Below are 15,627 nucleotides of genomic sequence, written 5' to 3'. Positions count from 1 at the left end.
TGAGTGTATCTGGTTTGATGTGGAGATCCTTGATCCACTTGTACTTAAGATTTGTACAGGGTGATAAGAATGGATGGATCTGAATTCTTCTACGTGCTGACCTCCACTTGAACCAGCAAATTTGCTGAAAATGCTTTGTTTTTTCCGTTGGATGGTTTTGGCTCCTTTGTCAAAAATCAAGTGACCATAGGTGTGTGGTTTGATTTCTGGGTCTTCCATTCTATTCCACTGGTCTATCTGTCTGTCTCTGTACCAATACCATAAAGTTTTTATCATTATTGCTCTGTAATACTTGTTGAGTTCAGGGATGGTGATTACACTGGAAGTCCTTTTATTGTTCAGGATAGTTTTAGCTATCCTTGGTCTTTTGTTATTCCAGATGAATTTGCACATTGTTCTGTCCAACTCTCTGAAGAATTGGATTGGAAATTTGATGGGGATTGCATTGAATCTGTAAATCATTTTCAGTAAAATGGCCATTTTTACTATAGTAATCCTGCCAATGCATGAGCATGGGAGATCTTTCCATCTACTGAGATCTTCAATTTCTTTCTTCAGAGGCTTGAAGTTCTTATCATACAGATCGTTCACTTGCTTGGGTACAGTCACACTGAGGTATGTTATTTGGGACTACTATGAAGGGTGTCATTCCCCTTATTTCTTTCTCAGCTTCTTTCTCCTTTGTGTAGAGGAAGGCTACTGATTTAGTTAGTTTTATACCCAGACACTTTGCTGAAGGTGTTTATCAGGTTTAGTAGGTATCGCCTGAAACTTTTAGGATCACTTAAATATACTATCATATCATCTGCAAATAGTGATATTTTGACTTCTTCCTTTCTAATCTGTATTCATTTGATTTCCTTTCGCTGTCTGACTGCTCTGGCTAGGACTTCAAGAACTATATTGAATAAGTAGAGAGAGAGTGGGCAGCCTTGTCTAGTCCCTTATTTTTGTGGTATTGCTTCAAGTTTCTCAACATTTAGTTTAATATTACCTGCTGGTTTGCTGTATATGACATTTACTATGTTTACATATGGGCCTTGAATTCCTGTTCTTTCCAGGACTTTTATCATGAAGGGGTGCTGAATTTTGTCAAATGATTTCTCACCATCTAATCAAACGATCATGTGATTTTTTTTCTTTCAGTTTCTTTATATAGTAGATTAAGTTGATGATTTTCTATATATTAAACCATCCCTGCATACCTGGGAGGAAGCCTACTTGATCATGATGAATGATGGTTTGATGTGCTCTTGGGTTCGGTTTGTAAGAATTTTATTGAGTATTTTTGCCTTGATAATCATAAGGGAAATTGGTCTGAAGTTCTGTTTCTTTGTTGGGTCTTTGTGTGGTTTAGGTATAAGAGTAATTGTAGCTTCATTGAAGGAATTCTGTAACACTCCATCTGTTTCATTTCTGTGGAATAGTTTGGATAGTATTGGTATGATGTCTTCTATGAAGGACTGATAGAATTCTGCACTGAACCCATCTGGACCTGGGCTCTTTTCGGTTGGGAGACTTTTAATAACTGCTTCGAATTTATTAGGAGTTATGGGTTGTTTAAATGATTTATCTGTTCCTAATTTAACTTCAGTATTTGGTATCTCTCTATGAAATTGTACATTTCCTCCAGATTTTTAAGTTTTGTTGAATACAGGCTTTTGTAGTAGGATCTGATGAATTTTTGAATTTCCTCTGGTTCTCTTCTTATGTTTCCCTTTTCATATCTGATTTGGTAATTTGGACACACTCTCTGTGTCCCCTTGCTAGTCTGGCTACGGGTTTATCTATCTTGTTGATTTTCTCAAAGAACCAGCTTTTGGTTCTGTTGATTCTTTGTATGGTCCTTTTTGTTTCTACTTGGTTGATTTCAGCTCTGAGTTTGATTTTTCCTGCATTCTACTCCTCCTGGGTGTATTTGCTTCTTTTTGTTCTAGAGCTTTTAGGTGTGCTGTCAAGCTGGTGACATATGCTCTCTCCTGTTTCTTTCTGCAGGCACTCAGAGCTATGAGTTTTCCTCTTAGCACAGCTTTCATTGTGTCCCATAAGTTTGGGTATGTTGTACCTTCATTTTCATTTAATTCTAAGAAGTCTTTAATTTCTTTCTTTATTTCTTCCTTGACCAGGTTATCGTTGAGTAGAGCATTGTTCAACTTCCATGTATATGTGGGCGTTCTTCCCTTATTGTTATTGAAGACCAGCTTTAGGCTGTGGTGGTCTGATAGCACGCATGGGATTATTTCTATCTTTCTGTACCTGTTGAGGCCTGTTTTTTGACCAATTATATGGTCAATTTTGGAGAAAGTACCATGAGGAGCTGAGAAGAAGGTATATCCTTTTGCTTTAGGATAGAATGTTCTATAAATATCTGTTAAGTCCATTTGGTTCATGACTTCTCTTAGTCTGTCTACATCTCTGTTTAATTTCTGTTTCCATGATCTGTCCATTGATGAGAGTTGGGTGTTAAAATCTCCTACTATTATTGTGTGAGGTGCAATGTGTGTTTTGAGCTTTAATAATGTTTCTTTTACATATGTAGGTGCCCTTGTATTTGGGGCATAGATATTTAGGATTGAGAGTTCATCTTGGTGGATTTTTCCTTTGATGAATATGAAGTGTCCTTCCTTATCTTTTTTGATGAATTTTAGTTGAAAATTGATTTTATTTGATATTAGAATGGCTACTTCAGCTCGCTTCTTCCGACCATTTGCTTGGAAAGTTGTTTTCCAGCCTTTCACTCTGAGGTAGTGTCTGTCTTTGTCTCTGAGGTGTGTTTCCTGTAGGCAGCAGAATGCAGGGTCCTCATTGTGTATCCAGTTTGTTAATCTATGTCTTTGTAGTGTGGAGTTGAGACCATTGATGTTTAAAGATATTAAAGCATAGTGATTATTGCTTCCTGTTGTATTCATATTTGGATGTGAGATTATGTTTCTCTGCTTTTTTTCTCTTTGTTTTGTTGCCAAGACATTTAGTTTCTTGCTTTTTCTAGGGTTTAGCTTGCCTACTTATTTTGGGCTTTACCATTTATTATACTTTGTAGGGTCGGATATATAGAAAGATATTGTGTAAATTTGGTTTTGTCATGGAATATCTTGGTTTCTCCATGTATGTTAATTGAGAGTTTTGCAGGATACAGTAGGCTGGCATTTGTGTTCTCTTAGAGTCTGTATGACATCTGTCCAGGATCTTCTGGCTTTCGTAGTGTCTGGCGAAAAGTCTGGTGTGATTCTGATTGGTCTGCCTTTATATGTTACTTGACCTTTTTCCCTTACTGCTTTTAATATTCTTTCTTTTTTAGTGCATTTGGTGTTTTGACAATTATGTGACGGGAGGAGTTTCTTTTCTGGTCCAATCTACTTAGAGTTCTCTAGGCTTCTTGTGTGCTTATGGGTATCTCTTTCTTTAGGTTAAGGAATTTTTCTTCTATGATTTTGTTGACAATATTTACTGGTCCTTTGAGCTGGGAGTCTTCACTCCCTTCTGTACCTATTATCCTTAGGTTTGATCCTCTCATTGAGTCCTGGATTTCCTATATTTTTTGGACCAGTAGCTTTTTCTCCTTTACATTATCTTTGACAGTTGAGTCCATGATTTCGATGGAATCTTCTGCTCCTGAGGTTCTCTCTTCTATCTCTTGTATTCTGTTGGTGATGCTTGTATCTACGGCTCCTTGTCTCTTCCTTTGGTTTTCTCTATCCAGGGTTGTTTCCATGTGTTCTTTCTTGATTGCTTCTATTTCCATTTTTAATTCCTTCAACTGTTTCATTGTGTTTTCCTGGAATTCTTGCAGAGATTTTTGTGATTCCTCTCTGTAGGCTTCTACTTCTTTATTTATCTTTTCCTGTGTTTCTCTAAGGGAGTTCTTCATGCCTTTCTTGAAGTACTCCAGCATCATGATCAAATATGATTTTGAATCTTGATCTTGCTTTTCTGGTGTGTTTGGATATTCAGTGTTTGCTTTGGTGAGAGAATTGGGCTCCGATGATGCCATGTAGTCTTGGTTTCTGTTGCTTGGGTTCCTGCACTTGCCTCTCGCCATCAGATTTTCTCTAGTGTTACTTTGTTCTGCTATTTCTGACAGTGGCTAGACTGTCCTATAAGCCTGTGTGTTAGGAGTGCTGAAGACCTGTTTTCCTGTTTTCTTTCAGTCAGTTATGAGAACAGAGTGTTCTGCTTTCAGGCATGTAGTTTCTCCTATCTAAAGGTCTTCAACTGTTCCTGTGGGCCTGTGTCTTGAGTTCACCAGGCAGGTCACTTGGATCAGGAAGGTTGGTCTTACCTGTGGTCCCGAGGCTCAAGTTTGCTCGTCGGGTGTTGCTTATGAGCTCTCCATGAGGACAACAACCAGGAGGACCTGTGCTGCCCTTTTTGGGAGCTTCCATGCACCAGGGTTCCAGATGGCGTTTGGTGTTTTCCTCTGGAATCAGTAATGTGGGCAGAGTGTAGTCTCTTCTGGTTTCGCAGGCGTGTCTGCCTCTCTGAAGGTTCAGCTCTCCCTCCCACGGGATTTGGCTGCAGAGAACTGTTTATCTGGTCGGTCCCTTCAGGTTCCGGCGGTGTCTCAGACGCAGGGGACCTGATGCTCCTGTGCCCTTATCTAAGGGAGCCCAGAGGCCGTATACCGAGAGTTTTTTTTAATTTATTTACTGTTAGGAAATTTGATTTTAGATTATTCTGTTATATTTCTTATCACTGGGTTTTTATTGTTGACTTTTGAAAATAACTTGCTTGCCACGTATTTTATAGTAGAAATAGAGTCTCTAATATCAACCTCTATTTACTGCCTCTGTGTGAACTGCCCTGTTTACTTGAAGTGACTCTAAGTAGATTAAGACAGTAAATCCACAGAGGGGGCAGTGTGGCAGGAGATGACTAGAGGTGTATATGTGTGTGTGTGTGTGTGTGTGTGTGTGTGTGTGCGTGTGTGTGTGTACATTTTGATTTAGTCACTTCATTTTTCCATCAATCAAACAATGAAAGTTCACAATGTATTTTATTTATGTTGTAAAGAGGTTTAAGCATTCTCACCACAAGAGTAAGAATTAATTTATAGATAATAATTGTCTCTTACTCTTTTTGTGTGTCTCCTTGTCTGTCTTTCTCTCCTCTTAAATTTTTCTTTGGTTTTATATTTCTTATATACATGCTCTCCCCCTGAAACACTGTCAAGGAGAAGAAGGTTAGGAAAGGGCAGTCATTTATCAGGATAATCACATATTTCTGTCTAATATTTCTCCCACGTGTGATCCATGGCCAACAACCAGGTCTCGTTTAATTTCTCAGAAAAATTCTGGAATTCCTATTAGGTTTTTAGTTCCTGAGTTACCTTGGAAGCATCCTTCTTAGATACTATGGAGATGCAGGACCATGCTTTCACCCACCTATGCTCCATAGTCCTGTGTTTACCTCCACACTGTGGGCATAGCATTCACTTACCTGAAGTTGGTGGTGAGCAACTTTGTGATGGTCACCATCTCACTCTAATCACAGGGGGAATGCAGTGATCAGGGTTCTTCCCCACAGAATTCTGCTTTGTCTCAGGTTGTAATATTCACCACACAGGATCGGACTATTTCCACCAGTCTTCAGCAGGGTTGTTCAATTTCCTCATTGCAGAACTGAAACACGGATTTTTGTACACAGCTATCATAGCTTCTTAAAGAATCTTTTGGTAATCCCTGACATCTATGCCCTCCCCTCAGTGTTTCAGTGAAAGAAGCACATCCACTGGTTGATTTATACATATCTATCAAGGATTTTAATCCCATCCAACACAGAAGTGGGGAATGGAAGACAAGAGACAACAGAGAAAAAAGCTGCTTTGCAAAGTCGCTGAAGATTGGGTGGGAGTACTCATATTATTTTTGAAGTCTGAATTGGCAGAAAATATGAAATGTTAGAAACTTTCTAACATAGTCAACCATTCTCTTCCCTAATGTCAGAAGCGATAAACAATGACCAAAGTATGTTTGGCATCTGTGCAGTCTATGCTCTCACCTCCTAAAAGGACCATATAGTCCCTTCTTAGAATGCAAATCAGGTTTTTAATGTCTACCGCTGTTGACCCTCTTTGGGCTCACATGTGGCCCCAGATGGCATCAAAGGTGCTTAGCACAGTGGAGAAAGAGCTGTAGGTCGCAAACAAAGAGGGTGGCCAGCAAGAAATATGGCCTATATACCAAATATCTCCATTATTATTTTTTTTTTTAGTTTTGAAAATAAATCACTCAACTCCACATGCTTCAGTTCTACCATGGTAACATATATGGAGTTTAATACTTACATTTTCTTCTCGTTCTAAACTTAGAGATATTGAAGGGCTCTTTTTTAGACTGCCTACTATACTTTCTGTAACAATGTAAATTACCATTGCTGTTCTCTTTTTTCATGTATTATTATATGTATTAGTACATTATAGTACTAGATGCAGCAGTCCTTTCTTATTCTTACCCATTTTAAGAGATTTAATTGAATATATAATAGAAAATAAAATATCAAATAATCAATATATTCCACTTCTAGAAAACAAACATTAATGGTTTCAAAGATTTGAGACATGCCATATCTTTGCATTACTAAACTTTTAATATATTCTGATTGTATAAACAACACCAATTTCCTAACTGTATATAATAAATTTTCATATTATTGCATTATAGTAATACTAAAAGTAGTTATACATAAGTAACATATAATTTTCCTTGATTTGATACATGCTATACTGAATGTCCCTTTTTTACATTAAACCAAGTAACCTAATTAAAAACTTCACTTTCAAGATGAAAGCTATGACTTCAAAATACTTATTAAGTGCTGTTAAAAGAATATTTAACATTTTGATATACTAAAAAGTTAATGAAATGCTCAATACTCAATGAAAGTACAGTAAAAAGTTAATATTTTATTGCACTTTCAACTGTTAAAAGAAGTAAAATATTCTACAATTTAATACAGTGTGAAATTTATTAAGAACTTAAAGATGGCCACTAGTTTTGTTGTAATAAAACAGAACCTTTATTGTAATAAAAAAAGGAGATATACTATTGCTTATTAGGAATGTGGCATTTCAGTAAACTATTAGAATATAATTCTTTACAAATTCATACTATATTTGCAATATGGACATTGTTGTTATACCTTCTTAGATTTGCTTTGCAGTCTATGATCACAACATACTTTGAAAAAAGCTTTAGCTAGTCAAAGTTGACATTTATGAAAAGCATAGTATAAATTAGTATAAACATTTTAATCCCAAAGAACAAAATTATTTTGTTTAACTGGCTCTACATGAACATATGAATCATTTTCATGATACTTTTATATCCATAACTGGAGTTGTTTTTCCAGTGGCAATATTCACAGATAAGATCTTAAGCCTATAAAGCAAAGAAAAGTTACACAGCATGGACCTTAGTATTGATATTTTACAGTTAAATCTTGACAATCAAATGTGAGTCCCATTCATTTAACCCCAAATTTACACCAAACTCTAATTACTGCAGTTTGCCAATGTAAATTGGCAAGGAATGGTGAGTACAGAGAAAGTTATTTATCCTTCATGTTGAGTCCTGGGAGCTTCTTGGGTTTCTGACATCTGATACTTTCTAGTGGCTACTTCCAATTCCCCATCCCCCACTACTACCCACCACCATTCAATTTCCTGACCCTCTGTACTTCTCCCCAGTCTCCTTCTACACCTAACCCAACACCCCTTTTTGCCTCCCCCCCCTCTCCCTCACAGGTTCCTCCCTCTTACCTCCCTTGACTATTTTGTTCCCCATTCTAAGTAGGATTGAAACATCCCCAGCTATACCACTCCTGGGCATATACCCAAAAGATGCTACATCATATAACAAGAACACATGCTCCACTATGTGCATAGCAACCTTATTTATAATAGCCAGAAGCTGGTAACAACCCAGATGTTCTTCAACAGAAGAATAGATACAGAAAATGTAGAACCCAATAGAATACTATTAAAAACAATGACTTCATGAAATTTGCAGGCAAATGGATGTAACTAGAAAATACCATCCTGAGTGAGGTAACACAGTCATAAAAGAAAACACATGCTATCCACTCATTGATAAGTGAATATTAGGAAAAAAAATCTCAGAATACCCAGGATACTCACAGACCATATGAAGCTTAAGAAGAAGATCTCATCATTACTGCTTAATATACAATTAAAGTTTTAGCTAAAGTAATAATACAAAAGAAGGAGATCAAAGGAAAGAATAGGAAAGGAAGATGTCAAAGTATTCTTATTTGAAAATGATATAAATCTACATAAAAAATTCTAAAGACTCTACCAGAAAACCCCTGTACCAGTGATAAATGTTATGTAGCAAATCTCAGACAAATGTCTGAGACAGCTGTTAACATTATCACCTAGCTATTGGCTGGCAGATTCTCTCAGTAACTCTCAGTCCCTACTCATTACAGAGTCACCCTAGTTGACATAAACTCTTTACTGAAGTCTCCATCCCAGGAACAGGGATAGCTTGTCCTTTTCCCAGCTGTTCCTTGCTATATAACCCAGAACTTTTGATTAAGTGGCCTTTTTTACTTTTTGTTCTTTTGCCCCTTTGGCTGCTGCTCCTGATTTCCATCTTTTTTTTTCTATCTTTATTAACTTGAGTATTTCTTATTTACATTTCGATTGTTATTCCCCTTCCCAGTTTCCCAGCCAACCCGCTAACCCCTCTCTCTTCCCTTCTGTATGGGTGTTCCCCTCCCCATCCTCCCCCCATTACACCCTCCCCACCAACAAGAATGTTCACTGGGAGTTCAGTCTTGGCAGGACCAAGGGCTTCCCATACCACTGGTGCTCTTACTAGGCTATTCATTGCTGCCTATGAGGTCGGAGCCCAGGATCAGTCCATGTATAGTCTTTGGGTAGTGGCTTAGTCCTGGAAGCTCTGGTTGGTTGGCATTGTTGTTCATATAGGGTCTCAAGCCCCTTCAAGCTCTTTGAGTCCTTTCTCTGATTCCTTCAATGTGGTTCCCATTCTCAGTTCAGTGTTTTGCTGCTGGCATTCGCCTATGTATTTGCTATATTCTGGCTGTGTCTCTCTCAGGAGAGACCTACATCCAGTTCCTGTCGGCCTGCACTTCTTTATTTCATCCATATTATCTAATTGGGTGGCTGCATATGTATGGGCCACATGTGGGGCAGGCTCTGAATGGGTGTTCCTTCTGCCTCTTTTCTAAACTTTGCCTCCCTATTCCCTCCAGCTTACCATTCTCCAGCTTCTTTCTCCCTCTTCTCAAATGGCACAGTTTAATTTGCCAGTTATGTTCACTCAAGGATCTCCCAGATACCTCTTGTCCTAATTGCACTCTTCCTTATATCTATAATAAAATGTTCAAGCCCTTAGAGTCATTTATACCATCGTTTTAAATTAGGAGTTTTTTTTCGGGGGGGGTTGTTTTTGTCTTTGCCATCCTGAAACTTCAGGGTGACATAGAAGAGCTACCTTCCAACACATTTGGCAGGTTGGAAACGAGCTACTATTCTGACTCTCCTAAAGAGTGTGCAGATCACTTGCTTCTGTTGACTTGTGACACATAATAAACCTCTCTTCCACCTACTCTAACCAACTGACTTTCCTCTACTACTCAGTAAGTTTGTCTCTGGCTCCTGGAACCTATCAACATGGCAGCCTGGGCATCTGCCTTACTAAGACACTTCCTCTCCCTCTACTAAACCCATCCCTTTTCCCCAAAAACCCTCTCCCAATCTACCTCTCCAGCTGCTTTCTTCTCTCCCTCTTATAACAGCATGGATTTTGTGTTCCGGGTAAGTGTCAACATGGAGCTGCCTGCTTTGTCTACTATTCCTACTAAAAAAGCCACACCACTGTTCCAGGCAGCTGCTTGTGTTTCCACTGAGCCCCAATCACAAAGACAAGGGACAAAGGTTTCAAAATAATTTAGAACTTTTCTTTTTGACAAGTTACCCATTTCACTTGGGGATTATCCACATAAAAATCCTTGTCACCACCCTTGACCCACTTCAGATTAGCTCTTCCTTTCATGTGCCCTTGAGGGCCCCTGACCCACTGCACTTGCCTGAGAGCACCTGCAACCCTTGGCTTACTTCCTCCCTCTAGGAGCTGCCTGTAGCTGCACAGCTTTTTCTTTTTCATGTCCCTATTTGAGCTGCCTGCTCTGTCTCTTCCTTAAAGTACCTAGTCCTCTTCACTCCCAGGCAGAGCTTCTGTGCTCTGTGACCTTGTTCTCTGTGTCTCATCTCCCTGCTAATAGTCCCACAGCTTCTCCAATCCTATCTGTGCCACTGTGATCCCTCGCTTCCATTATGAAGCCTATATAAATCTGTCCAGGGAATTTCTTTGTGCTCCCTCCTGCTCTCCACCTTACACTAAAAAGAATTTGGCCTCTTTACAGGTGTATAGCCAAGAAATGGCATGTTCAATTTTCAGATTCACTCATCTTAATGACTTCTATCCCTGCACAAACAAATGAGTCCAAACTATCTCATATCTAAATTTACTCTGTTCTATCCTTCCAATGTTTTCTTATTTGTAATGTTTCTCTACTTCCCACTAGGAAAAATCTTTTATCCCTATAGGAGTTTGTGGGTCTGCCTCCCCCCAAACAAAAAACCTCTTAAGACTATGCTGTAAACTCTAACTCAGGGTTTTTAAGTACATTCAGTATGACTAAGAATTCTGCAACAAAGAGACAACTAAAATTGAGGTAGGAGTTCCTTCTTGGGACAATCTAGAAACCAAGGGCAATGGAATTTCCCAGGAATCTAGGAGAGTGACCCTTACTAAAACTCCTAGCAATGAGGAATATGTAGCCTGAACCCACCATCTCTTATAACCAAACAAGACTTCCAATGGTGGGACTCGAACCTTAACCCAGCCACAAAACCTTTGACCTATGATTTGTTCTGCTTACAAGGTGTAAAGGGAAGAGAAATTTAGACAATGGTCAATCAACGGCTGGTCTAGATCAAGACACATGCCATGAAAGCGATCTCACTCCTGATACTATTAGTGATATTTTTGCTATACTTACAGATAGAAACCTAGCATAATTGTCATCAGAGAGGTTTCACCCAGCAACTGATAGTAATAGATGCAGAGACTTCCAGCAAAACCTTAGTTGGAGCTTGTGGAATCCCATGGAAAAGGGAAAGGAAGACTTTTAGAGTCAGAGAGATCAAGAGCACGATTACAGAACCAACTAACCTGGGCCCATAGGTGTTCACAGAGGTTGAAGGGCCAACCAGACACCTAAATGGGAGTGAGCTAGGCCCTCTGTACATATGGTATAATTGTGTAGATCGGTCCTCAAGTAGGATCCCTGCAGCAGAGCATAGGCCGTCTCTGATTCTGTTGCCTACTTTTGGGATACTTTTCTCTTACTGGGATCCTTTTCTCTTATTGTGTGTCCTCAATAAAACACAATGTGCTCAGGCTTACTACAGCTTGTAAACCATGGCTGGATGATATCCATGGAGGCCTCCCCTATTCTGGAAAAGAAGGAAGGAAGAGTGAATGAGGCCAGGGAAGATCAGGGATAAGAACTGGGAGGAGAATGGGGAGGAGAAACTATAGTCAGGGTGTAAAGAAAATTAATCAAAAAATTATGTATAAAGAAGACATTTACTACAAAAATTGCTATAAAATTGTAACAAAAGACTCTCAGTTAAAAATCTATGCACATGTAATTTTATTAAATATTTAAACTCTTATTTAACATATACTGTAAATGAAACTTTAATTCAACTTTCTTTAAAAAACAGATTTACTAAAACATAAAGTAGATGTGTTAAATAACAAGCACATGGCTGACATCCATCTTTACTAAGGTTAAAGGGTACATGCCTTTTGACTTCATTGCCATTTTATGATGACCACATATGGTAAGTTAACTAAGGCATTATCATTTTAGACTAAAGGAGCAATAGCAACTATACAAACTATTTGAATTAAAATGTAGGTTTGTTTGTATTATGATGTCAGTCATTCAGCAGCATAACAATGAAAGGCACATTATGTAAATATGCTCCTAGCAGTCTCCGCCCTGAAATAATTACTCTTCATCATAAGGAAGATATGTGTTTATGAAGTAGTTGTTTCATGATTGGCAGCTGATATTCTGGATCCTACACTTATTAAAATAGATACATTCTGTTACAATAGAAGAACCATAAACTTTGAAATCAACGGAAGAACTCTGCTGCATTCATTATTTTAAAGCCAAGAATAATTTGATGATAATGGCATCCTGTTCATAGAAAATGAGTTTCAAACATATCTGAATTTATTATTATTTCTGTTCCTCATGAGAAGGAAGATTTAGCAAGTTTCTCCATAGAGTGAAAAATTCACAAAATTAGTCACTGATATCTAACATAGAGTAAAAACAGCATCCGCAGTATGGCTAAATATAATTACCTCCTATGGATGTTATCATGACTGCCAATTTTAGGCAACCAATATACTCATGTTTTTCTATCGGGGAGGTCCAATAAAAGAAAGCACAAATATTCTGTTTAAATAAAAATATGATTTCTTTCTGTTGACTCAGAACAACAATAGAAATATGTTGGAGTATTGGCTCAGTGATTAAAAGCACTGCTGTTGTTGTAGAAGACCTAGATTTGGTTTCCAGCACTCATAAAATGGCTCACAATTGCCTCTAACTCCATGTTTTTCCAAGGTTATTGGAAATGACCTTCTGACCTCTATAGTCAATAGAGACACATATGAAGCATACACATTCATGCAAAACGCTTGTGCTCAAAACACCAAAAATATTAAAAATAGTTTTAATATCCTGACTACAAATTATGGTAGTGCAATGGTGGCACAAAACATGTGGGAGTAAACAAACAATCTGAGACAAAGCAAAGCCATATGAGATAGAACCCACAGTGTGTGTTGCCACAATGTTACAAAGGTATCCTGGCAGTCAGGAGGGAAGGAATACCACAGAGTCACACAGTACAACAAACCTCACACCAGAGATTTATTGGGTGGGAAAAACCCAGAGGGATGTGTGGGAAGAATATCTTGCGTCTCTATGAATAAGGCATCTGTAAATAAAAATCTGATGGTCTATAACTTAGGCAGAACATGGGAGGTGGGGCATCCAGGAGGCAGAAAGGATTCTGGGACAGTGCCAGGTGGAAGATTCATCTGAAAAAATGTGACAAGACAGGCACATGGTACTGGAGCACAAGTAAGCAGCTACATGGCAAAATGTAGATTTGAATAAATGGGTTAATTTTTGTTACAATCTAGTCGTAGATGAGCCTAGATATATGACTAGGTAATTGTAAATATATTTTGAGTCTGAATCTTACTCCTGGAAGCATGGGACTGGGAGGAAGAACCATCCTTAACCTCTTCAGGAGAAACTGCCTCATCTCAGTTGAGAAACAACAGAGAACTAAGTAGAAGACAAGGATATATACGTGTTCTTGGGGCTGGGACAAAGTTTTTCAGGTTGGGGATTCAGGGGATTTTGACTTGGGCTTCTCTGCAAGAATGGGGAAGGCTGAGGATGGCCTGTAGGGCAGAGTGTTCTGTGTGTGGAATCTGGCAGTTGGTAGTGCTCTCAGGAGAGGTTTAGCCACTCCTGTGCCTCAAGGGATTTACAGGCATATCTGACACTATTTGGGAGGCTAAGAAACAGGGTCTAGATACCCAAAATACTTAGGTTAATAATCAATCCTACAGATCTAAAAATGAAAAAATACAAATAACTACATAATTGCTTCTTATGATATTCTGTTATACTCATAGTTCAGTGCCTTATTCAGTTATAAGACAAGGCTTCTCCTGTAGCTGACAGTAATAAATGCAGGCACAGAGACAAAGAGACATACACACAAACATGCACACACACACACACACACACACACACACAGACTGAGACAGAGACAGAGAGGAAGAGAGAGACACAGACAGAGACAGATTGAGAGAGAGAGAGAGAGAGAGAGAGAGGGAGAGAGAGAGAGAGAGCACAACAAAAAAAGGAATATACAGTAAATAGTCCTTTTCAGAGCTCAAGGAACCCAGAAGTAGAAAATGAAGCAGAGATAGTATAATTGCCAGAGGAGAGATTAGACGTAAGGAGAACAAAGACCTCTAAGTCCACTGATTAGAGTTTATATGTACACATGGAGATTGAAACAGCAACCATAGGGCCTACAGGGGTCTGTAAAGAGGTCTTCCACAAGCATACCTTTTAATTTAATGTTTTTAACGGACTCCAGAATGTGTAAAAATGTGTCTGATATTCTTGTGTCTTAAGATCTTTTTCTTCTGTTGGTTTGAAAAGTCCTACTTTATTGTGATGACTTTCTGTTTGACAGCCTAAGTTTCATTATCAAATTTTAATCTTGATTAAAGATTAAAGAAGAGAATCCTCTTCACTAAATTGTCCTCTGACATGCAAATTTCATACATTTACTGCCCCAGAACAAACAAACAAACAAACAAACAAACCAACAGCGTGTATCATCAATAAGGACTGGAGGCTTCAGTGATGAAAAGCATATATTGCTGTTGCAGAAGAGGTGACTTCAGTTTCTAGCTGCACAACAGCTGCCTCACAATTGTGAAAGTGGAAGGTACCCGAAAAGCAACATCTGAGTTTGTCTCTGAGCTCCACATCTGCATGCTGTGCACATTTATCCATTGTTTGGGTGACATTTCTTACTTTGTATGAAGGTGTGTCTCTGTATTTTCAGTTGTTAATTCTGTACTGGCAAAGAGATAAGTGATGGCAGGATTTTGATATTATCATTTCTAAGACCCATCATACGTTTCGGATCTGTAAATTTCATCCTTACTCACCTGCTCAAAACATGAATGTCATTGCCTGAAGGTAACTGAAAGGATGTTCTGGCACAGTCTTACTGCTGACAGATAATAATAAATATCAGACAGACAATAGCTAGGGCAGAAAGCATTGGGGTTTTACCTGCTCAGGAAAGAGACCAAAGGGACAAAAGAAGATGCAGGAGAATCAAAAGGTACTGAAGGAAGAAGAAGATAGGGAACAGAGCAGATAGTAAGAACCACAGGGCTAGACAGGTTGTTCTACAAGTTAAGGTAAGATTAAATGCACCATCTGAGAGTCTGTCCTATCAATATGTAAACAGCTTTGCCTTACAGAGAAGTCTCTGCTTCATTAATACTGTAAACTGATCTGTGAAAAGCCCTGCTTTCACTCATGCCTACAACAATGCACACCCCCAAAAGGGGATGTGATGCAGCTTCTTTGGGTATATGGAGGAGAAAGCTGAGAAGTAGACACTTTCAGCCTATTCCTACAGAGAGGATGCAGACAAGTGTCCATCCCTCTTGCAAAGACCATTGACCTTCCTGCCTTCCAAGTGCAGCCCAGACTTCTCATATCTTTCTCCTGCTCGAATGTCTTTGAGCTGTGGTAAAAAGTTCCCAGGGCAGCAGTAGATCCCTTGACAACAAGGGATCTTTGCTTTATTCTCGTGTGCTCTGTGCACAGAGGCAGGGAAAGCACACACAGAGCCAAGCACACATGTATGAACGCTCTCACCTACAAGTATATGCTCACACTCATTAAGACCCTCACCTGTATACATACTCATATCTCACA

At 38.7% G+C, this 15,627-nt stretch overlaps 1 protein-coding gene across 1 annotated transcript in view; it reads right to left on the bottom strand.

Annotated features, from left to right (window-relative positions):
* LOC116893273 (alcohol sulfotransferase A-like) overlaps positions 1-15,627 on the bottom strand; it is a 129,448-nt gene that overhangs the window by 17,312 nt on the left and 96,509 nt on the right. Inside the window, 1 exon segment of the mRNA XM_032895120.1 lies at positions 6,011-6,020. Within this exon segment, the coding sequence (XP_032751011.1) occupies positions 6,011-6,020 (10 nt within the window).

This window comes from Rattus rattus, chromosome 2, assembly GCF_011064425.1.
Source record: "Rattus rattus isolate New Zealand chromosome 2, Rrattus_CSIRO_v1, whole genome shotgun sequence".
Lineage (NCBI taxonomy): Eukaryota > Metazoa > Chordata > Mammalia > Rodentia > Muridae > Rattus > Rattus rattus.
This window is presented reverse-complemented; position numbering and strand designations above follow the sequence as displayed.